This window comes from Heliconius melpomene, chromosome 13, assembly GCF_056956725.1.
Source record: "Heliconius melpomene rosina isolate 202511_hmr_F chromosome 13, ASM5695672v1, whole genome shotgun sequence".
NCBI classification, from domain to species: Eukaryota; Metazoa; Arthropoda; class Insecta; order Lepidoptera; family Nymphalidae; genus Heliconius; species Heliconius melpomene.
Window position 1 is genome coordinate 15,357,546 of NC_140401.1, and position 24,662 is coordinate 15,382,207.

The 24,662-nt window shown below is 30.4% G+C and overlaps 1 protein-coding gene across 6 annotated transcripts in view; it reads right to left on the reverse strand.

The window, feature by feature from the left end:
• Window positions 1-24,662, reverse strand: part of LOC146533117 (uncharacterized) — a 97,345-nt gene that overhangs the window by 7,128 nt on the left and 65,555 nt on the right. For all 6 annotated transcript variants that reach the window (XM_085196836.1, XM_085196837.1, XM_085196838.1 and 3 more), the window contains 3 exons: window positions 7,474-7,730; window positions 3,419-3,655; window positions 2,691-3,074 (listed from right to left, as the gene is read on the reverse strand). In XM_085196836.1, coding sequence (XP_085052962.1) covers window positions 2,691-3,074; window positions 3,419-3,655; window positions 7,474-7,730 — 878 coding nt within the window. The remainder of the gene's footprint in view (window positions 1-2,690; window positions 3,075-3,418; window positions 3,656-7,473; window positions 7,731-24,662) is intronic.

Consider the following 24,662-nt stretch of genomic DNA (forward strand, 5'->3'; position numbering starts at 1 on the left):
CTACTCTCTGTCTATTCATAAAATATTAATCACACATAAATTAGAAATAAATGACAAAATGATCAATCTCCGCCTCCCCATCTCTCCACTCTATAATACTTGGTTAAAATGTAGTTAGGTACATATTTTAATACGACGCACGTGCTCCGTACCGTCGGGTGTTGCCAGGTGATACATGTAATTAACTAGATGAGCAATTTGAGAGATTACCTTTAAAACCCCCTTGAATTTCACGCTTATAGGTTATTAATAAACTTAAAGTGACGTGTTTGACTTTAAGCAGGTTTTGGATTAGGCTAAAAATGGTTGGCTAAAATTAACTTGTTTGAGTTTCCTTTTTTTAAGTTCACGCTAGCAGGGTAGGCAGAGGGAAATAGTGTTAAGACACTCCGTTCCTCCATTGTCCGCTTGTGTCGATGTGCCAAGACTAGCCATCTTACTGGCTTTTTATATTGTAAAAATGTATTTAGTCATATCCATATATCTAATACATATTCAAAATTAAACAATAAAATAATTTAAATGACTTTTCTCCTAATAACTTGTTAACACAATCATAAAACACTGTTCATATTTCATAATAAAATAATCTAATGAATATCTCAGTGGATAATACCACTTTTATGGCGAAGGGATGTCCTGCTTTAAATTAATTCAATAGACATTGATCGTGTCTTGCAAGACATGAAATGGTTATAAATGTGTAAATCGTTTATTAAGTTGAGTATTATTGGTTTATGTGTTCCACGATTGATGGCATAAAAAAGAAAAAATAAATAAATAAAATTTAAAGTTATATATCGCTCACTTGGCGTAATAATGGCGTATTTACCTTCTTTCTGCCAATTTTTGAGACATTACGTGTTATATGCCGGAACCTGACACCACGTTTTGTCTTGTTAATTAGTGAAAACCAAACCAAAAACTGTATAACAAGGCTGTATATTACAATAATAAAACATTTCAATATAAATATATAGTAAGAACCATATTTAAACCGTTAGATCGTTAAATTGCCTAATACACAATTGCACGCACCGATGCAACTACCATAGCAACTCCCCGGGAGTAGGTAGCTCGACGTCGGATATCCTTTTTACGAGCTTACGATTCAATAAATGTATGTATAAATATGCATGTTATCATACGAACGTGATTATATTGAAAAGGTAATATTTAATTTAATTTTATTGATATATACACTGAGTACTTGTGCGCGTGTCGCGATAGTTATAGGTTCCAATTATAAAAGTAAAGGTAGTTAGTATTAGTTAGTAGGCAGACGGAACCTAATATTAAGTTACCCTGTACCCTACTTCCTCCCTAATTTTCGAGACATTGTTTTTGTTTTTTAGTTTACTTTGATAAAGACATTATTGAAAGACGTAACAGTACAGTCTACATGGTAAAATCCGACTCAGCAACCAAAAACATGATAAACATTTATAAAACATAATAATTTCCCCTCAATGAGAATCGAAACAAGAATCGCAAAAGACCGTGCAAAGTGGAGTAGGTTGACTAGGAAGGCAGACCCTGGCAATAGCCGGTATTAATGCCAGGAGGAAGAAGAAGAGAATCGAACTCGCAATCATCACACCATAGCGAGCATTTGCTTAACGGTAGTTCCAAATTTTAATGAAGTCTAAATAAACTTATTTATCTTGTTGATTAAGCAATCTCCATACATGATAGTTAAATAAAAGATGAAATATAACACCGAATTAAGGCTACGTGATGCAATTATATGAGTCAGTTATATTTCGTAAATGTAAGTGAAAAGAGAGGACGTGATGTGTTAACAAACAAACAGACTGTCGCGTTACGGATCGTTTCATAATAGATACTTTTGGTTTTGATTAAATATTGTTCTATGGAATATGCTATTATTAGTTTAAGGATATCTATATCTATATATATCCTTGTATGTAGTAGCTAGGTTTATTTTTTCTTAACTCGATAAAAAAAATTCAAAAGTTTCAAAATGTTACGCTAAAGCTTAGAAGAGAAAAACAGTTAACTTTTTATTTAAAGAATATCTAATCCATCTAATAAGTTAATTTCCAATTTATATGAAATGACATTTTTCAAAGCCAATTTTTTATTATAAAAATTGTACCAAATTTAAATTATTTATTCAAACAAACTTAAAATATAATGACGTTTAACGGTTTTCTCTTTCAATTGTTTAGCAACATGCCTGGGAACATTATTAACATTCAGATATCGGCTGTCTGTACGTGCAGACTGGTGTTGAATATGTATCGCTTTAAATTGGCGATCTGTACTTCAAGGACGAAATACTGACATTATTTTATACTAGCTTTTATGTACGGCTTTGCCCGCGTGGTCAAGGTGTGGAAATAGTCGAGTCGTGGATACACGCCACTTCTTAGTATCAGAAGTAACTCTCACTGGAGATACAGTAGGATTGATGGAAGGTAATGTAGACTATAACCTTCCTATGTAAATGGACTACCCACCAAAAATATATTTTCAATTTGAACCAGTTGTCCCTAAGATTAGCACTCAACCAGAAACACTGAAGGGTATATCGTATTATAACTGATATTACATCTTTTTAATTACCTGCCTTTTTTGTATTTTCATATATAGTTAGCATTTCAACAGAAATACATATACATACATACAAACTAAATGAATATTAAATATTATATAAAAAAACTTACCAAATTCTTGAGATCAGTGTTAATTTCTTCAATATTACTAATTGGTCCGTTCTGTTCACCAGACACAGAACATAATATCCTCTTCCTGTGACCAGCCTTGTTGATTTCCAGCACTGCAGTCAGCTCCACCTCCCAGATCCTCCTCACTCTATCCATATCTACATACAAGTGTTTTCTAAACGTATCACTATATTGTTCTAAGTTAATCGTCCTAAGCCAATCGTCCACAGATTCGTTTTGAGTTTTACTTATATTATTATTGTTATGATTATTGCTTATTTCTGCTATTTTAAGAGGTAACTGTTTAGCTGATTCTAGTATTTTTTGTCTGTCGTTCTCTTCTATTCCCATTTCTCGTAAGTCATTTTCGTTAAGTATGCCGTTCTGGAAATAAATGTGTTGTTACAAATTTGATCTTGGAAGTTAGTTTTTATGATGTAAATAAATAAAAAACATTTGAAGCAATCGAGCACATCAAGGACATCGTGGTCCAGTGGGATGGCGTTAGACTGTAAACGCGATAGTGGGGGTTTCGATCCCCAATCGGCGGGGTTATTTTTAGTTTCCCATTCTAGTAAGGTAAAGTGATTTTGTAGATAAAAGTTTATTTGTTAAAATATTGTACACAATATCCATAATAGAGTGAAATTATTGAAACAAAAATATTAATAAATCTATATATTGAAACAAAAATATTTATAAATCCATATTAAAAAGACTATACTTACAACAAAGTCGATATCGTCGTAGCCGCTCTCAACAAACAGGGTTTCGTAATCGTGCATCCCTAGTCCAGATAGCCAAAGTCCTAAAGTCGAAGCAACGGACGGGCTCAAGCTGGACTCAGAGCAGCTGAGCCCTAACCGGGAAGTGAACTCCTGCTCCAACTCCGATACAAACACCGATTCCCTTACAAGCTTACTGCCGAAGGAAGCCATGATTTCTGATATTTTGGCCCATTCCTCCTGTTAACAAAGAAACATTATTACTTAAAAATATGCTTATACAAAAAATCTATGAAAGTTTTACAAAATAATTAAATACTAAAAATTTTATTATTTAAAATAAACATTGGTCGAGCATTGAAACCTACCATATTGACATAGGAAAAGCAATAATAACATAAAAGGCAAATTTAAAACAATTTTTCCATATTTCTAAATAAATAAATCTAAGAAATACAAGTGATAGAGTGCTTTCGAAGCTACTCATCAATCCCGAGTGCCTCTAAAGTCTAACATCAATACAATATCGTAACGTATCCTCAGCTGAGTCATACTCTTTTAAAGGCACAGCCTTTTATAGCTTCCGGTTTATTGTTGTCTTTGGTTCAGGAAAACCGCTAAATTAAAAAAAAAAAGTACTTGCAACACTTATTTTTTTTGTTGTAAAATTAATTATAACTGAGGACGTTATGGTACGGTGTACGCCTGATTGTAAATGCGAGAGTTGTAGGTTCGATCCCCACAAGGATTATGATTACTTATTTTCAATTCCCGCTCTGGTAGAAGAATTGTGGCATTGAGTTTTACTACACAATACGTTAAGTCTTGAAAATTCAACGGAAAGTGGGCTTTGCCTATTCTCCTATGCGGGAAAGTGATACCTGTATGCAGAATTTTGATGTGGAAGTAACGCAGTGGCACCAAGGCAAAAGAACAGAGTGTCTTAACACTAGGTTCGATCTGTCTACCCTGCCGTGTGATTGTGATTTAATTTTGTTTTTCAATCTTTACTTTAAATCATCCTCGAACCGACAAAAAAAAAAGATTTATATAATTTCAATTTCTGGCAGCGTGCAGATGGATATTAGCATAAATACGGCAACACCTGCATATCGCAAAAGGCTCGAGCAGCTGTCAGACATATGCACGATCGAAACTTAATGATTACTTCAAGTTATAATATGACGGTAGAAACATGAAATTACAAAAATAATCTTATTACACGAACTTAATTATGTTTTCAATTCGACTTTATAATTAATGTTATCGATTCGGCGCGGCAAAAGGCCTGCGACGGTAGTGGATTCGATTCCCATTATTAATTACATCACTATTTTCTCGCCCTGTTTCAAGACTAAGCGCCGAAAGTAACGCCGAAATTACTCGGAAAAACGGTGATCGGAGTGTCTTAACACTATATTTCTTACGCCTATCCTACATGCGGGATATAGAAAACTAAAAAAAAAAACAATTAGACTTTAGCTAATTCAAGGTCCGTAAGAATGGAGAGTTCCAAGAATTTCCTGATATTTTTATAATCACTCTCTTATTTTAATTTTATCAATAACACTCTGTCCATAGTGATACAGTTCGACCGCGTCTGATTGTGAATGATGGGTTCGATTCCTACTCAGGGAAATTAACTATTTTCATGGCAAAGCTCTGGTAAAGACAAGATGCTTCGCTTCGTTCCGCCACTTAACCCACAATGTCTCGAATAGGAAAGTAGAGAGCAGAAGTTATCTCTATCCTGTATAGCGTCAAGCTGTAATTGTAATTGTCAGCACCACTTTAAATGAAACCACAGTTTTAACTACTCTATAAAAGCCTAATATAATTCGGAAAAAAAATAATTCCCAAAAATGAAAAAGTTATTTTTTCAAACAAAATAAATAATAAAATTATCGTTTTAAAATAAAACACCATTTGTATAGTATAACATAGGCACGCACACACTTACCTGTCAAATCGGAAACGTTGCACACGTATGTGTGCGTCACACGAAATACAGGTATGGATAAAAATCGTGAAATGAAAAAAAGAGGTACCTTGATTAATTTCTTAGGTGTGGGTTTGAAATATATTACCCTATATGCAGTTTCAATAAAAGAAGCGCTGCCTCTTCCACCCTGTATATTTGCAGAAGAGAAATTTAATTGTATATTTTTTTATATTTTGCATATTAGGGGATAATCAGAGATATAGTATTTTAACATATAATTCAAATTTGTAACAAATGTTTATAGTTATTTATACTTGGCATAAGGTGTATGAACTAACTATATCGCTAGCTATATCTAGTATACACGATCACGATTTAAAAGGTCGCTGGTTCGAAGCCCCGCCCCTTATCTGTTGTTGCTATAACGCACATATGTTGTATAATATAACATACAATGATATCAGATTGTAATGAGAACAACTTTCCCTTGCAAAGAAAGTGATAAATATTGTTATGACTTAATAATTTTTCGAATTGAATAAAAAAATATCGAATAAATTCATATTTTCATAATACTTTTTTTTATTTTTATTGAATTTTACTTAATTGAAAATTAAATTGTATTCATGGAGTGGGTATTATGATTTTTTATTTATAATTATTACTTTTATCTGTATTTTTATTAGTAAAGAAATTACGGATTACAAATATATAAAAACAAATAGTTTTAAAATTATCTAATACTAGCGGACGCGCGCAGCTTCGCTTGCGTATTTAAGGGTGAATTCTAATAACCCATGAAACATGTGTTCAATGAAATATTTTTAAGAATCTAAATTTCAAATTTTATAAAAATCGGTGCCGATTTAATTTTTTTTCCATACAAACTTTGAACCCCTAATTCACCCCTTTAGGGTTAAAATTTTTCAAAATCCCTTCTTAGTGGATGTCCAGATTACGAAAGTAAACTTTTGTCCAAATTTAACGTTTCTACCATAAGCGGTTACGGCTGTGCGTGCGTCTTACCTCAGTCAGTGAGGACAAGTCCTTTTATATATATAGATAATATTTGAATCCATATATATCCATCCAAGCCATCTAAACCTTACGACCAAATAAGCTTATATCTCGCCGAATAAGTTTGAATATTACATTCAAAATATCATCCTATATAGAGCGATTATAACAAAGGCTTATTATACAAAAAAACAACATTGAATTTCAATTTATACAGAATTTCGATATGTTAATGACAACTGTTTTCTATGTCAAGGCAACGTTATCAATATCACAATGTATTCAATGTGGCATGATAAAACAATATACGACTATTTTATTAATATTATCATTTATTTTTTGCATTTTAAACAAAGAAAAATAATATCGTTATTCGTCACTTCGTTGTCCAATTTTTTATATTCTAGATACGATCAAACCTCAGTCAGTATTAATTTAAATTTAAAAAAAAGAAGGAACCCAGTGTTAAGGCACTCTTTTCCCCACTTTCTGCCGATTCTGGAGGCATTGCATGTTGAGTCGCGGAACTCAACGCCCGTTTTGCCTCGACACCAGAGCGAAGAAGCAAAAATATAAATTTAAATAAAAATTTAATTTCCTCTAGTAGGGATCGAACCCATAACCAGTCGCAGTTACAGTCACATTTTGTACCCCTGCGCCACGACTGACCCCGAACTACCTAATAATATATATAATAATGATAGTTTAAATTTTAAAATTTCTACAAACGTGATTTGAAGTCTAACATTGAAAAACAATATAATTACTTTATCTGAACCGTCTAGGTCAATTTATATAATTTAACTTGAACGACATACAATATTTACGTAATCCACATACTAATATGTAACGGTAACGCAGGTGTACAGTGTACTCACTAAAATTATTGTTAATTGCCACTTCCTGTCTTTGTGACGATGTTCATTTCAGGTATATATATGCACTCGAGAAATCATATTCGTATATAATCTTCATAATTAAATATTACAAAACAATTATATTTTAAGAAACTTAAACATACCTACCATAATTCCATTACAATAGTATATCATTTTTTTTAATCACAAAGCATTTTTTGGCTATCAATAAAATTTCTTACCTGTTCATCAAAAGGACTGAGTATCGACAGTGATTTATCACCACTTTGCGTCGAGCTGGTCGTATTGCTCCGTCTTCTAACCTCGTCTTCCACTCCATTGGACCTCTCAGTTCCATTGCTGCTTAAATTACTATTCAGGTTTTCTGTAGGTGAAGCGTCGTACACTGATTTTAGTTTTCTTAAAGTCTTCGGCCGTTCTGCCGGCATCGGCCGGAGTCCGATACCGTCGAGAGTGGTCGTCGAGCCTTTGAAGAGGCCTGCAACAATGGAAAATACACATATGTTATTTTTTAATATTATATTACAGTTGGATGTACACATTTACAGTGCTATAGGAGCGAAAGTATAACATTTTATTCCGAGTACAAGATGAGCCCTCGATAATACATAAACATAATAGGTGTATATATAGATAAGAAAAAGATAAAGTACAAGATATTATTATCCAAAAATATAGGTTTAACATCTTGGCACCGAGCACATCGATAGAACAACGAATCCTCGATAACAAGACAAACATTGGGTTCCTCTACTCTTTCGTTTCGTTTTCATTTTTATGCAGGTATATTTTTTTAACTTTCATTAAAGAATCACAACATGACACATGCAATCACATAATATGTATTTTTAAAGAATTCTTATAGAATAATAAAGTTTTAAAAAACTATAAAGAATATACCTATATTTAAAAAATTGTACAACAATTTCATATGTTTAAAATAGGTTATTTAGCAAAATTATCGACACATTCGTCACATGTGTAATAAGAAATCAGAGTTTACATACTGTTACCGATAATTGTGACGTTTAAAATTGTCATCGATAAGAAATGAGGGCTCAGGGAGGAAAGTTTAAACACTACGAAGTACGAAGTCATAATTTGACTAACCTAATTAAAAGATAGACAATATTATATAGATACCAAGAAATTGGATGCAAACGTCTGAAGGGCTCATTGGCATACTATTGAATGGGCCAATAGTGGAAAAGGCTGTTGAAGATGTTTTTTTTTAGATTCTTGAAAGCAAAGCACGGTGTTTATTTCCGCCACTCAACACGCAATGTCTCGAAAAAAGAGAGCAAACTTAGAAGTGTCTTAACACTAGGTTCTTTCTATCTGATTTGGAAAGAGAAAAAATCGTGAAACTATTTTTTTTTAATTTAAGTATAATTAGGTACATCAGGTTTTGTTCAAGTACTACAATTATCATCACGGTAATTGTCGTCCCTGAATACATTCTAATTGAGGTCATTTCAACGATATCTCTTGTTTTTTTTTCCATTACAACTAGAAAAAAGAAAGAAACTCGAGTAACGCAGCGGGGCCAAGGCCGCCTATTAGAAATATTACAGGTGTTATTAGATACTAAATTGTGACATAAAAGTTTTCATATAATAAAATTGTTTAGAAAGATATAATAATTAAAGTTTTTTTTAGTTCAATTAAATTATCTATTATTAATACTTAAAAAAAAAGTGATAAAAAAACATAGGTTTTTAAATAAACATTTACTTTTTTAGCTTCCGCGTTATCCCGCACATAGCAGTCCTGGGAACCTAGTGCCGTGTCACGCGGTCCCCATTATGTACTTATGAATATGCTTATATAAGTCAAATTTTGACTCATAAATCGAACTTTCCACTGTCGTGTAGTATCATATATAAAATAAATATTTAATAAATTAATTTATTTAATTATATATAAGCAGATAGCTTAGCCATCAGACAGACATAAATCAGATAATATGTTATCGCAAATCACAAATATTGATTAGTGACCGGTAATTGAACCCACGACCTAATTTTAATGTTTGTATTACCATCCAATTAAATATCTTTAACTAAGGTGTAGTTACACCTTAGTTAAAGATATTTAATTGGATCAATAACCCCAAGAAATGAAAAACGACTGAAAAAAGAGATTCATCGTTTCTTTTAGTAGTTAAGACACTCCGTTCTCTATGTACTGCCCCATTATTGAAGCTTAATTTACATTAGCAACTACTTTTTTGTCCAAAAGTTTCGTCTGTTTGTCTTTCTGTCTGTGTGTGATCTGTTCGTCCCTCAGTGCCGGAAGAATTATACTTATTAGGACATACATTAATAATATTTCTTATTATATATATATATTTGGATTTATTTTGTAAATTGAACTATTTTTTACATATTCACACAAGTCCTTAAATAATTCACCATGCCTGTTGTATTTCACGCTTTATAAAGCTCAAATTGATACAAATTGTATCTACTTCCGCTTCGAACTCGGCACAAAGCATTCCTTTACATTTAGGTATCTTATTTACAAATCAACAGTGCTATTATCATTATTAGATGTTAGTTTATTTGAGTTAGGAATGTTTTGATTAAAATTTTGATATTAACTTTTATTTACATAGGTAATGTATGCGTCATTAAAATGTTAGTTGTTTAATCAATTGTGATTTTGAATTAGTTTTTGCATGATTAATAGTTAATATGCAACGACAAACACCACAGGTTGTAGATTCGATTCCCACTCGAGAAAAAAATATATATTTTAATTTTCCTCATTCTGCGACGTTAAATAACTGCAATTCAACGTGTACTGGCCCCAGAATTTGGCGAAAGTGAAAGACGGAAATGAACTAGTAGAAACGGAGTGTATTCACACTAGGTTCCCAGCTAGGTTTCCTTCTGCCTATCCTACTGCACGGAATATAGCGTGAAGCTAAAAAATGTATAAATTCAAGATGATGAATATTTATTCTCTAATATACTAGTTATAAAACATCATTTTATAATACTTGCAAATGTTTTATCAAATTCGATACGTTATCAAACTTCCGAGTGCTATGTTTATACATTTTCGCACCTCGTATATCTTTAGGTAAGCTCCAAGATATGATGTTACATGACTCAGTTCATCTGTTTTGATTTTGTAAGAACATCGATCGATTATATTTCATAATAATAATATTTTATTGCACATAAAAAAACATATTTTTTACATTAAAATATGTACTTAAGTTAATTTATTCGACACGTAGGTTAGGTTAGGTACCTTAGGTTCCCAGGTTCCCTTTAATAAAGACACACAGCGCTAGAAAACAGCGCTAATGAGCTACGGAGTCAAAAAAAACGAGATTTTAAATATTTAAATGTAAAATATTTAAAAATCAAGACATATTTTCCTTCTCTACTCTTTTCCAATTCACGAGACAGTGAAGAATGAGCGAGGAAACGAATAAATTGTTTAGAGTCAAATGGTTTACCGAATTTGGATTTTAAATTGCATTTAATGATTATATAATAATGAAACATAAGGCTACTGTTTTTATTTTCACGCATTTGACAGTTTTTGTGATTTTGTACGGAGAAAAATTGTACTGATAAGCTCCTTCGTTTAGCACTATAAATATTGCATGATACTTGGTGGAATCCAACTTGCATACACTTTTCTGACGACACCAAGAAAACACGTACGTTTTACGTTTTAAACATAAATTTCCTCTTGGCGATAAAATCAATATAATAATATACTATTTCAGTCTCTACATTATTTTATTTTAAAAAATACTATACCTATTAATAGCTCTACAACATTATTTTATTAATGAAATCAATTTATTTATTTATTTATTTAGCTTCTCATGTTTATCGCATATACTGATAGGGAACAGAGTGTTTTAACAGTAAGTCCCCTCTACCTACCCTGCTGTGTTCGGGATAAAGCGTAAAGCTGAATTAGCTTCCCATATTTATCTCTTACAACAGTGTGAAATAGAAACTAGAGTTAAGACAACGTTCCCCAATAAATTGGTTGAAATATAAACATATTATTCGTCGTTTAAAGTTACACTTTATGTCACTTTAAGACTTAGATTCTTTTCCTTTTTTTTTTTTTTTTTTTTCTGCCATTACACATTTTATTCTTACCATTTAGTTCTTATCTTTATCTATGTAGGTATGTATGTAGTATATATATATATGTGTATGTGTTATGTATGGTAAATATATTTTTATTTATTTTATACCCTTAATTATATTTTTTGCACCCTACCCCTATCTTAATTTGCTATGTCCTCTGCCTTAAGGTTGCCTGGCAGAAATTGCTATTAAGCAATAAGGCCGCCTTTTGTACATTTATATAATGTTATTGTATTTTTGTGTCTTTTCTTGGGTGTACAATAAAGAGTTATTATTATTTTTATATTAAAAAGATACATAAGTACTACAAATGACCTAATTTTAGTTTCTTTCACGAAATCTAGTTTAATTCACGCAGCGTGACAGCACGACCAACGAGCAGTGCACGGTTACGTCGGGTGACCGACTACAATGCCCCATTGTTCTTCTGGCAGTTAAACTTGTAACTGTCACTTACTCTTTCTTAGACTTTTACTTGTTGCTTAGGTTTTAGTGTATGAATATGTATATATGTTGGTATACATATATGTAGAGTATAAAATATATATTAATCTAGAACATGGGAATAAAAAAGCAAGAAGGAAAGAAAAAAGCAGAATAAAAAAGCTTGAAATTTTTGCGGGGTGAGAGAATCGGAGTATATTATCACTAGGTTACTTCCACAAATCCTAGTATATATTTAAAGCTAAAAAAATTTATCCTTTGGTGGTTGGTGTTGAACAAATAAAAACATTTTAATTTTAAAGACAAAGCTTAATATTAATTATATAATAAAAACTGAAAGGACCGTCCAGAAGCAGTTGGGAAGAACGTCTAGATTTTTAGAATCAAAAATATCCCCCAAATTTAGATTTGAACCTATAGTTGTCGCATAATGTTACACAGGTTGTTATTGGGATACGTCGTTGTTATTTAATTACTAATAGGACATTAAGCATTTCATGGCTTCTCATGTACTTAAGCCTACTAAGTATTAAATACTACACAAATAAATACTAGCTTAGAAAAAAATTCTTAATAGTTAAGTTTGTTTATGCAAAAGTTTACACTGGGCGCTGTAGATATGTTTAGTAAAAGATGAAGGCAATAGGTTCAAATTTCGTTACGTATATTGTTTGCTTTACATTATTTCCTAGGTATGGCATGAAAGTGAATAATCGAATTATTTATAACTAATAATTATACTAGTACCAGAAAAGATAAAAATCTTTCAAATATCATTAAACATCAGTATATTTAGATATTACTTCATTCCCTCATAAAGTTTGTTACGTAAGCGTGTTAAAATAGAAAATATTTCATTCAAAAGTCTCGTATAAGTGATATGGTGCTGATTTTTTTTTTTAAAATTGCTCAATGGTAATATAAATTAAAGCAAATAAAATCTATTTTTTTTAAAATGTAACAAATATTCTGAATTTTATAACTACAATCATCAAGCTAGAAAAAGAAAGAAATATCAAGATATTGTTTTGTTATTATAACTACATATTTTCCTTTCTTTATAGACAAACTAGGTATGAGGAACTGAGTGAGTGATATATCACTCTATTTTTAAACAGCATACCTTTATCATCCAAGCAACCTTATAGCGACACTTATTTAAATAAATATATACTACATACAAAATTGGTTAAAAGTACATGATTCACCTACTAACTGAGTACGAACATGTTTAAACAAGTGAACACTTGTTATAGTTAGGCCTCGTTTAATAAAAACCATATAAAACTTACAGTTCCCCATCAGTGAGACGGTCATAAAATATTCCAAGGCATTTAAACATCGTCATCTCTACATTAGAAATACACTGTTAGAATACACTTACACTAGAAAAATCACATATAACACAGAATTAAAACCATTTTGTGTTAAATAAGACACTTTAAAGCATTTTTTTTTAATAGAAAATAATAGATTTTAAGTTAAAAATACTTAAATAACGATATAATTGTATTATTAAGGAACAGTGTACGCTCGATTAGACAGCCGTCGTAAGACTGCGAAATTGCAGTGAAACAATATTGATAAGACGTCACATATCGAGCATTTTATCAATTAGAATCAATTTATTCATGGAGAGTGTAGACAATTGGACGATCGGGGGCTTAAATTGGCACTGTGGTGGTGGTTGTAGGGTTTTTGGTGAATTAAATTAACTTGAATTGATGTTTCTTAGAGCTTTAGAGTTAATAGAATTGGAATCTTTCAAACAGATGTAATAAATTTGGATATCTTAAAAATTTTACATTTAAATTATATGTGATTTTAATTTTCTAGAAAAAATTAAATATAAAAAAGTATTTATTGCTTTATATTGTAATTTACAATAATTTGATTTAATTTACATAATTGTATCTTTATAGGCCACCGTGGCGTAATGAGACAGAGTTTGACTAAAAACACGACTGTTGTTAGTTCAATTTCCATTCAAGCAGCTAAAGGTAAAACTTTTATCTCCTATGATACTATCAGCGGCGTTTAGTTCCGTCATCCAACACACATTGTCTTGGGTTCAAGTGGTGAGTGGAGAACTTTAACCTGATGATAATGATATAAGATGTGTAGTATAATAATGATAATCTGTTTTTAAAACATGTAGAGAAATAATTTTGTGATTTTCCACTTTTTTAATGTTTATTAGTTACAGTGCAATCCACCGGCTAAACCTGATCTTATATAACATTAAAATTATGAGATCACGACACCATAATTTACAAAGAAACTAGTTTACTATGAAGATGCATTTCCATAACTACTCTATGATTTAACCAATATTTTAAAATATACCTTACATAGTTAAGATTAGAGTTACAAATAACTACATGTTGAGAAATAAGGTTCAAAGATGACCATAAACAGTTAAAAATAACTGCCTTAATTTACATATCAGAAGGAAATAGACGAGTTATTAATCAAATAATACCATTGAGCTTGTTATCGTATCGAGAAAGTAATTTTTATAGTTAATTTTAACGTCGAATGTGATTTATTTAACTGTTTTGGTTGTCTGTCTCAGCTTTTAGTTATCCAATGTAATGTAATTTGTGGGAGATAGTATAATGACCACTTTAGTTGATTGTAGGTAAGTATGGGATTTAAAAAGGCTTTTTTAGAGTTTTAATTTAAATAGTAATTGTTTTTAAATATTGTAAAGAAATACCTATAAATAAATTTTATTTAAAAAAATGGCACTAGCTGTAATACATCTGGCCATAGAAAGGTGAAATTTGGCTTGTTGGGAATTTTTGAGAGCACTTCCTAAGAAAAGTCTCCTCTCTACGCGAACTAAGTTGCGGGTGATAGATTGTATTATTGCCTAATGAATAAATAAAATAATTTTGAATAAGTTGAATTGAATTTTGAATTAATTTAAGCTGTTATTATGTAGGTATATTTATTATATAAATTAGGATAAAATAATTCAATTTATTTTTGAGAATTTAAACCTGAAAACTGTATATTAAAATATGATAGTTATATAACCATAACCGAGAACTGACATAACTCATTTATCTATGATAAAAAAAAATATTCACAGCTATCCAATATCTTATCAATAACAAGGGTTTAAGATACGTTGCGAAGGTCAACACCATTTGCTTCTTCTAATATGAAGAATATGAAGATTATAAAAATGTATATGAAAAATAGGTCTATATTATTGTCGTAGAGTTAAAATGCGTAAAAATTGGAAATGTGATGGCTTGATCAAGAGGAGAGTTCGGTTACTGAATTGTCGCGGTCGCGTAACATCTCGATTTCAGGCATAGAGCCATTACAGAATAACTAAACACTAGGTTCTCTCTGCTTTCCTCCATGTACCACACGTAGAGATTATTTTAATACAATTTAAGGTCAATAAACATAAAAAAATATATATAAGAACTAAATAATAATAATAAAGTTAAGCAAGATTTAAAAAAAAACATAAACCAAAGGGAATGCTATAGGTATAGAGACATTCTTTAAGATAACCACTGTAACTTTATACTGACATAGGTTTTTTGTATGAAAACGTACATTTTGTCGATATAAATAAACAAGAAATTGCAAAGAAAATTAAACCTTACAGTTCAGTTCTTAGATATTATAATTGCTTAGCAAATTTCTCTATTATCAGTTAAAATGAAATGCTATAGTTCCCGTATGATTGAAACGTTTTTTTTTTCTTTCAACAAAACAATCAACGCACATGGGTTTAACGTGAGAAAATATTTTTTTATAAAAAAATATTACTCATCTTGCAATGTTACTAAACGGAGAAGAAGTAGGCTTTTATTATTAGTTATTTTTAATTTCACGCTGTAGCCCGCGTAAAGCGGGATAAGCTGAGGGAACCTCATCAAAATGTACTGCGTTCCCCTCGTTCCCTAATTTTCGAAACAATGCGTGTAGCAAAATTTACCAGACGGAAGCAAGAAATAAAAATAACTCATTCTTCTGATTGGAATCGAACCCACAATTATTGCTTCTGCAGTCAGACGCTGTGCCGCTGACGACGACGGAATCTTAGTTATATTTTGTATATTTTTCTCAAGTCCACAATTTTCTTGAATAATTTATTACAATACGTAAAACCACAAATATTATGTAAAAAAAATATAGCAGTTTCCACATACTTTAGTGTGTGTGATTGATATTCCTATATCAGTAAATTCCTAGAAGGGAATGCCAATAGAAAGATGATGAATTTGTTTCCTTAATCCACTATTACGTGTTATTGCATCAAGTTATCAGAATTCAATAATTTAAAAAGATAAGACAAGGAAAGTCGTCATAGAACTAAATGAAAATAACAAAAAAAGCATAGTAGACGAGTGATTTACTTAGAATTTTTATTAATTAAATTGCTAGTATTGAGAGTTGAGGCACTCCGCTCATCTATTTTAGGCGTTGAATGGCGTTCTACGCTGTATGTTGTCTTTTAAACAGAGCTAAGATATAGTAGATAATAATTAATTTCACCGAGTGGGAATTGAACGCACAACCGTCGCGTTTACCCCACACACTCCTCGTAGGACATCTTAAAAAACAAATAACAAAATATTTAACACTAGAATACATGAATAACATTCTGGGCTCTCCACTCGCTATCTATCTCATCGCAGAATCATCAGAACAGGCGACCCGTGATGACGTTGACTCACAACTAAATACATGATTCATACATTCACACACCGTAGCTGGTACTCGTACTCGTATGTTACTCATACGCGGTAAAACTATTAAATATTTGATAATTCCGCATTTTAATACAGAATACTTAACATTAAGGTGAGTGTTGAGTTAAAAGAAATGTTTTTTTTTCTTCATTTATATCTTTCAAGTGTCATTAAAAATATTTTGTTAAGAAACATATTTGTAAAGAAAATACTTAAGCAAAAGTTTTAATTAGAAAAGAATGTGTCGTTATGACACAGTCGACTAAGAACACATATAATAGTTGTAACTTCTAATCAAATTTTAGGTTACATTCCCGTTTTTAATATACATACTTATGTGTATTTCTGGCCTGGCAAAACAACGAGCCAACCTAGCGATTCATTTAAACAGTACACTATAGTAGAAACTCGATTAACCGGAATAATAGTTGAATATCCGAATAATCGGAATAATCGGATGTATGAAAACAATCTCTATAACTGAAAGCCGGATAAACGAGTCTTCACTTAAGATAAAAAATAAAAAATGGAATGACAATATTTAGTTATTTCTAACTGTCATTAAAATAAACAAAATAAATAAACACGAATAATAATTTATTTAATAGATTTAAGTATTATAAAAATAAAAAATATACCATATAAAATTATCATACGACAATGTGAACTATGGTTTATGGAAACAAGTAACGACCTTGTTGTTTTGTCAGATAATAGAATTTTACACAATAGATTTTAATGCACATGTTATAACATATTATGCTCTATTAACAATAAATACCACTGTGTCTCAGTTATTCTTTGATACGACGGTTAAGAGTTCAAATAAGGTGACCTTTTTTAAATAGTGAAAAAGTTTTGTATTGGACTAGTGGACCCGGACGCGGCTACGCCTGCTTGAACTATAAGAATATTTTCGTGTCGGTCATACTCATACTGTGCCGCCCGAAGGCTAGGTCATTTCGAATCAGTGACATCTCCTTAATTATTTATTAGAATGTTATACAGTAAACTGTAATTTCAAAATGTCGCGGTAACGGTTGCGTAGCGACGCGACGGTTGTTATTAACATGGCAGAATAAATTACATGTCAAATCAGAAAGTACTTTAAAATATATTAGTTTATATGTAAAATGTAATGTTATATAGCCTATAGCACTTCTGAAGAATGCAGCTTTCATACAAAACAAAAACAATGTAAATCGGACCAGTAGATCCAGAGATCTTAGCGTTCAAACAAACAAACAAACAAACAAACAAACAAACTCTTCCGCTTTATTATATTAGTATAGATAATGTATTCTAAATTTTTTTTTTTGCTTACTCCGTAAAATGGTGCATTTTGTACTATAGCTTTTAAAAATGTGTGTATATTATAGACTTATTAATTTATTACTAAATTTTATACCTATGTGTTTTTTTTTAATTTAAATGAAAACAGTATTGATTTAATCCGTTTAAAGAAAATTCTATACCAACAATATAAAGAATACATGTACATATTTAAAATTAGCTAAGGAAATCAGGAACTGAAAATATAATCTTACTTCAAGTCATATTACAAAAAATAGTTAGTTCTATAGGAATTTATAGGACATTTTGGTTTTGTTTATACTATAAATCTGAGACGATAACCAGTGCAGTTAAACTGTTACCCATAAAGGGTGGACAAAGAAGGTTCGATGACTTTATGAGGTCCCATATGCATTGTCAATGGACGACAATAAAATGCCGTTCGATAAAAGAATCTTTAATACCTTTGAAATATACTTTTTCCTTATAGAAATTGGCTTTACTTTTGCATTTTGTACTAACTTTTTTTTTTGTTGTAAATATCGTCCGCATAAGTTGAATTTAAAGTTTGTTTTAATTAAAAGGCAGTTTACAAATATGTTCAAATTATTTGTTATAAACTAAAAAATAATTCAATTGTACTATATTTGTTTTTATTTATTTTGCTTAGATAATAACTTTTTAAAAGGTTTTATTGGTTTTCATGATCATAAATAACCTACCCAAATCCCTACTATTTATGATCACGATTTATGGAAGCATCAAACGTTAGACAAGATTTGACACTAATAATGTTTGTATTTACACAAACCTATTATATATACGTACAGAGAGAATATGTACATATACAAATATATACTTTATGTAATAATCAATATTTAAAAAAAATATCCTTATGTAATTTTAGAGAAAAAATATAAAAATCTATATACTAACTCATAAATTGTATCAAAAAACAGTATAAAAGAATTGCTATTTATAAAAAGAATATCGATTCATCGTGATATAATGGGAACGTAGAATCGAGTCGTTGCACCTCAAAGCCACCTGCTAGCCTTGCACTGCCATAGAAGTACGCAAGTTTATATCTAAACAGTAGTTTTTAATCTATTTTTAAAACAAGAAGCTCTTTTTTACTTTCTATCTTTAAATTAGTAGCTATTTCCTTTGATTTTAATTGCACTATCTTTGAACTTTAAGCCTTCCCCGTGTTTTTAAAGAAAGACTCCAGGGAGAAACTACTTAAGTAGGTAAAATAAAAAGTACAGGTCATCGCAGAGGCACAGTATCTGAATCCAAACACGACAGTTGCGGCTTCCATTCCTTGTTGGAGGAGTGAATTATTTTCATTTCCTCTCTCTGGCATACATACGTATGTATTGACATTCAGTATCTATATACTCGTTTAATTTTAATATTTTTCAATATTCATAATATTAGTTATTTCATATCGCTAATAGTTTACTTAATTAAAAGATTATTTATTATACTATTAGCTTCTGAATATCACATTTAATTTTTTTTGTTATTATCAGAAACTAGGCTTTTGGTCACACATTTTGTTGACATTTAAGGTCACCTCTAAGAATATTTTAAGTTAATTTTTAATTAATTTTTCCTTACATTGAAGTAAAAACATCGAACAATTAAAATATTTTATTTCATACGTTTACGTATCAACACACACGTAATATATTATTTATATATAAGTAGTTCAAGGTGAATCGCCTATGACTAATAAAAATAAGCATTTATCAAGATCAAGGTTAAGATAGTCAGTTAATATAAAGAGCAAAATATCTTATTAAACAATAATTGCAGATTCACATCCCAGTAAAATACCTATATGAAAAATGTAAAAAATATTTAAGTTGACAAAATAAGTCATATAGTGTAGGGACCGTGTTTGAACAAGACAAAGCGCAGAGTTGAAATCCGCCACTCAGTAGTCCCACAGCGTTAAGTAACGCAATGCCAAGAAAACCGGGCAGTGTCTAGGAAAAGAAGCCTTCTGTTTACTCCGCTATATGCGGGTTACTGCGTGAACCTAATAAAATAATAATGTTGTAATTTTTTAACACTCATATGGAAAAGAAGTGTTAAAGTGACACATCACCATTTGTCAATAGATTATTTTTTATTTACGTCTACAATGCGTAGAGTAAAAACCAATTTCTAAGTAACTTAAAAAAATATGATGACGAACTCTGGGTGATGTAAATTTGTACACAATAGTAATTTAGTACTAAAAATATAATATTTCACAATCGGACGAAATAATAATAAATATTTTTTATAATATTATATAAAACATCAGAAAAAATATTTTAAAGCTTAATTTTATTTTTAGTTATATTACCTACGTTTTACGTATTTTGAGTACAAGGTGTAATGGTTTTAATAAATAATTAATATTTTAAAGAAAAATCATATTACAGGACTAATCCTCATATAATATAAATTAATTTTATAAGGGTTTAATAGATTTATTTCAATTCCGCATATAACTCAACCTATCCAAAACGGATCTAGAGTACGAAAACTACTTAAAAAATTCGAGACATTGCGTATTGAGTGGCGGAACACAACACCGCATTTAGCAGAAATGCCCTATTTCAAATTAAGATATTAGCTATTATTATACGAAAAATGTCGAAGAATAACCAATAATGTAATAAAAAGTTTTATTAAAGATTCTGTTACAAGGGTTTTAGAGGTACCTACCCATTGTGTACAAAACTTCTTAGTAACAATTTAAAAGACTTGAGGAAAAGGGTCGAATAAGTAACTTGAGGCCCTTAGACCTTGTATTGTAAAACTTTGTTTTTTATTTTGTAAAGGGTTATGTTTATATCTTATTTGGAAGTATTTTAAAGTAATTTAATGAAAATTGGATATATACAGTATGTAGACAAAAAATAAATATTCTAGTATTTCTACTAGTGTTACTAGTAATTCTAAATGTGTAAAAAAGAGAGATTTATTAGAATCTTTGCTTGTCAGAAATGAAATAAAACAGTAAAAAATACAAAAAAATTGTAAAATTAAAAGTTTATAATACATATATTTTAATATTTAGATGTATCTTTTAAAAAAAATGATTTCATAACTTCACTAAAATGTTCTTGCGATATACCCCACTTAAGACAATGATTGTGGATTCAAATTCTATTCTAAAACAATAGCGAGTAAAAAACCCAAAACAATTATTTATTTTTAATCATCCATAGCATTAACTAACATAGCACTAAAAAACTAAAACTTGTGGCTTTCACACGATTAAAAAAGATATTATTGGTATATAATTTCGTATTAAAATAGGCTTTGATTGCAGTACCTATAAATCATCATTACTTTGACACCAATACGCTATGAGATTGTTCACAGGTCTATAAAGCTTTAATAAAATTACTTTGTATCGAGAGTTCACTTCTAGAGTTAATGTACTTTAATATTTTATTGAATAAATTTAAAAATATATATATATATATATTTAGATTATGTGCATTTGAATTGGCCAGCATTTTTTTTTTACGGGAACATAAAGAGGAAAAATATAAAAATCCTGTTTTTTTCCTAGGAATTTCTAAAAAGCTTCTCTTGGTGCTTCCCTTCACTCCCTAATTTCAACTTTTTTTAATTCAGCTGTTTCGTTTGTTTGTCTGTCATTCCGTAACTAAATAGTCTTATACATTTACATATAAATATTTTTGATTAAATATTAATAATACTTTTGTTTTTATATGAAAATAAAATAGATAATGCTATATTATACTATTTTAGTATAAGCAAGCGTAATTCGTTATATTTTTATAATGAAGATCATTAGTTTTATTGTTACCCAATTACGTTAAATTACTTTTAAATTCAATGAGTAAATAAACAATAATGAGAAAACACGTATGTCCTAATAAATAATAGTTATAATAAGCACGTTTTGTTATGATATTGCGTCAATTTTTTTTTATTTCAAATATTTTTATTATAACGTTTAAACTATTCTTTAAGTAATTATAAGTGAAAATTAAACGAGAATAAAGTGACACTAAGAAATATTTTTTATTTTTTTCTTACGCTGTATACACATGGCAGTATAAGAATCATAATAGCCATTTTTTACAATATTCCATACATAATGTATCGTAAATCTATAGTGTATAACAATCCCATACAATCGAGCCAGCCCTAACGATATTACAAAGCAGAGACGACCTTCTAAAGTACCTTGCTGGCATCAGCCATGGGAAAGGGCCCTCGATGTTATTATAATAAGAGAAATCGTATCTACTAAACGTTTCGTGTTGAACAACCAAATGTAATACATTTTTTTTATATATGTATATTCGTCATATATTTCGTGTGCATATTTGTATATTTATTGAGGCCGTTGCGGCGCAGGGGCAAAAGTTCAAAGGAATGACTGTAACGCGACGGTTGTGGATTCGATCCCCACTCGATGAAATGAATTATTATTTATTAATATTTTCTAAATCTATTTGCACTTTTCATAATTGTTATATAATTTTGTATTTACATACATACTTATATTTATTAATTTATTTAAGCACGACACTGCATCCCGCGCATAGCATAAGGAAGCATAGTGAGCAGAAGGAACCTGGGAACCGAGTGTTAAGACCGTATTTATATAATAAGCTGTATAAATAATTAATTGATAATTACCAATTAAGAAATGTAGCATATACCTATACACCTGTAAAAACGCAAATAAAAGTACTGTATAACATTTTTTAAAGTAATCGTGTACATGTAGCTTAATAGAGGCAAATTAAAAATTTCTCACAACATAATATTTTCAAACATTTAAGGCTACTTTCTCTTTTGGTAAGCTTTTGGTAAATTTTAGAAGAGCTTTTAAACGGTCAAGTTGCTTATTTCGACTGAATAGATACAACGTGAAAGTCAGATCTCACAAAATAATTATCTTGAATAAGTAACATTTCTTCTCTTCATGCTGTAGGCAGGGGGACTATAGTGTTTAGACACTCCAGTCATCGCTTTCCGCTGAAATCTGAATTTCATTTCCTCGAACGGGAATCGAATCCAAAACCTCACACGCTTGGGTCACTGCGCCACAACTGGCCTCCAAGCACGTTATTAATACATCAAAGTGCATTGATATTTCTGTAGTGACCTTATTATTAAACTATATTTTATGGCTTTACGCTTTATCTCACATACGCAGAGTAAACCTATGGAACTGTAGAATGTGGACTGATGGAAATTGTGTGTTGAATGGCGGAACTGAACGCCGCGCTTGTTATAGGAGTGAGAAATTGAAAATAATTGAGACTGTACTTTTGGCATGTTTGGAATTAGATTGACCACAATAGTTGCAAGTTCAAAATACGGGGAAAGGAAAGTATGTGTATATTATAGAAAACATATATTATGTAGATGTACTTTTGCTCTAATTAAATAAAATGTAAAATTGGTATTCGCCACGTTTAATTACGCCATTCAACGCGAATATGTCGCGAATTCGGGTGTAAACTGGAAAACACTGCTATACTAGTTGACGTGATTTATCACTAACCCACAAAATGCAAGAAAAACTGTTTTAATGAAAATAAACAAGATTTTTGGCGAAGCAATCGACATCGCCTATTAATGTTTACAAATACGGAGTTATGAACTTTAAAAGTACATAAATATTATTATTACCAATACCGTTTCACGAAACTTGATGTTTAAATATAACGTGAAAGTAAATTTACTTTAAAAACATATATACTGTCTATATAAATATTTAATTAATTGCGATTTACAGATCAAAATCAGTGGTTTTTGATAGAGCCGACTGTGAGCAAGTTTTTAGTAGTTAATTCTTTAACTGTAATAATAAATATAATATATATCACATTATAGTCAGACACTGTTGCACTTCACCATGATGTCTGCCCGCCTATAGCAGGGAATCTAGTGACAAGACACTGCGTTCTCGATTTTCAGCCTGAATTCTAGATTCCTATTATGTGTTGAGAGGAAAAGAAAATAATCTATTATTTTGAAGGACGATCGAACCCACACTTCTTGTTTCCAGTCATACCACTGCACATCTATGACTTCAAAGCATAACTCATTTATATTCAAACACTAAAACGTAATTCACTACTAAAGTAAACATAAAAAGTATTGTCGCACATGTATGTATGTATAGGTAACAAAAGATCATAAACGATGTATTTGTATTTGTATGAAATGTCCTTACGCTATAGAGCACCGGATGTTGCAGGTACCCCTGCTTCCGTTTTTTTACATTCAATCTGGAACAGGAAATACGTTCCCGGTACTTTTTTGTGGTTTTAGTATTGTTTACTTAAAAAGTCCATAATAGTGATTTTTATATAATAGATTGACTTTCAATAATAAAATTATAAGACATTTTGTTATAGATGTGATCGAGGCGCCGTTATACGTTACTAGCACGGTTTCATTTTCTTTTGTAATGATAGTTTTTTTTACAAAAGATTATTTAAATATCTTTTTTAAAAAGATAAGTATAACAGTTAAAGCGCCAAAGAGAATAAAAAAGATACAAGTACAAGCAGTATAAAGCCCATACAATTTAACACCCAGTTAAAATTTATCGTCACAAGTGCCCTCCATAACTTACCGCTACCTTCTGTATACACTTAAATATTATTGTCCTTCTTGAGATATATTTATTATAAAAAAAAAGATTTTTTTTATATTGTTACAAATGATAAATGATGACCATTTCACGTTAAATACTTTGTAAAATTATTATAAAGAAAATAATAAATTTAATAACTTCGCCGAGCTCTTAAGCAATATGTTTTT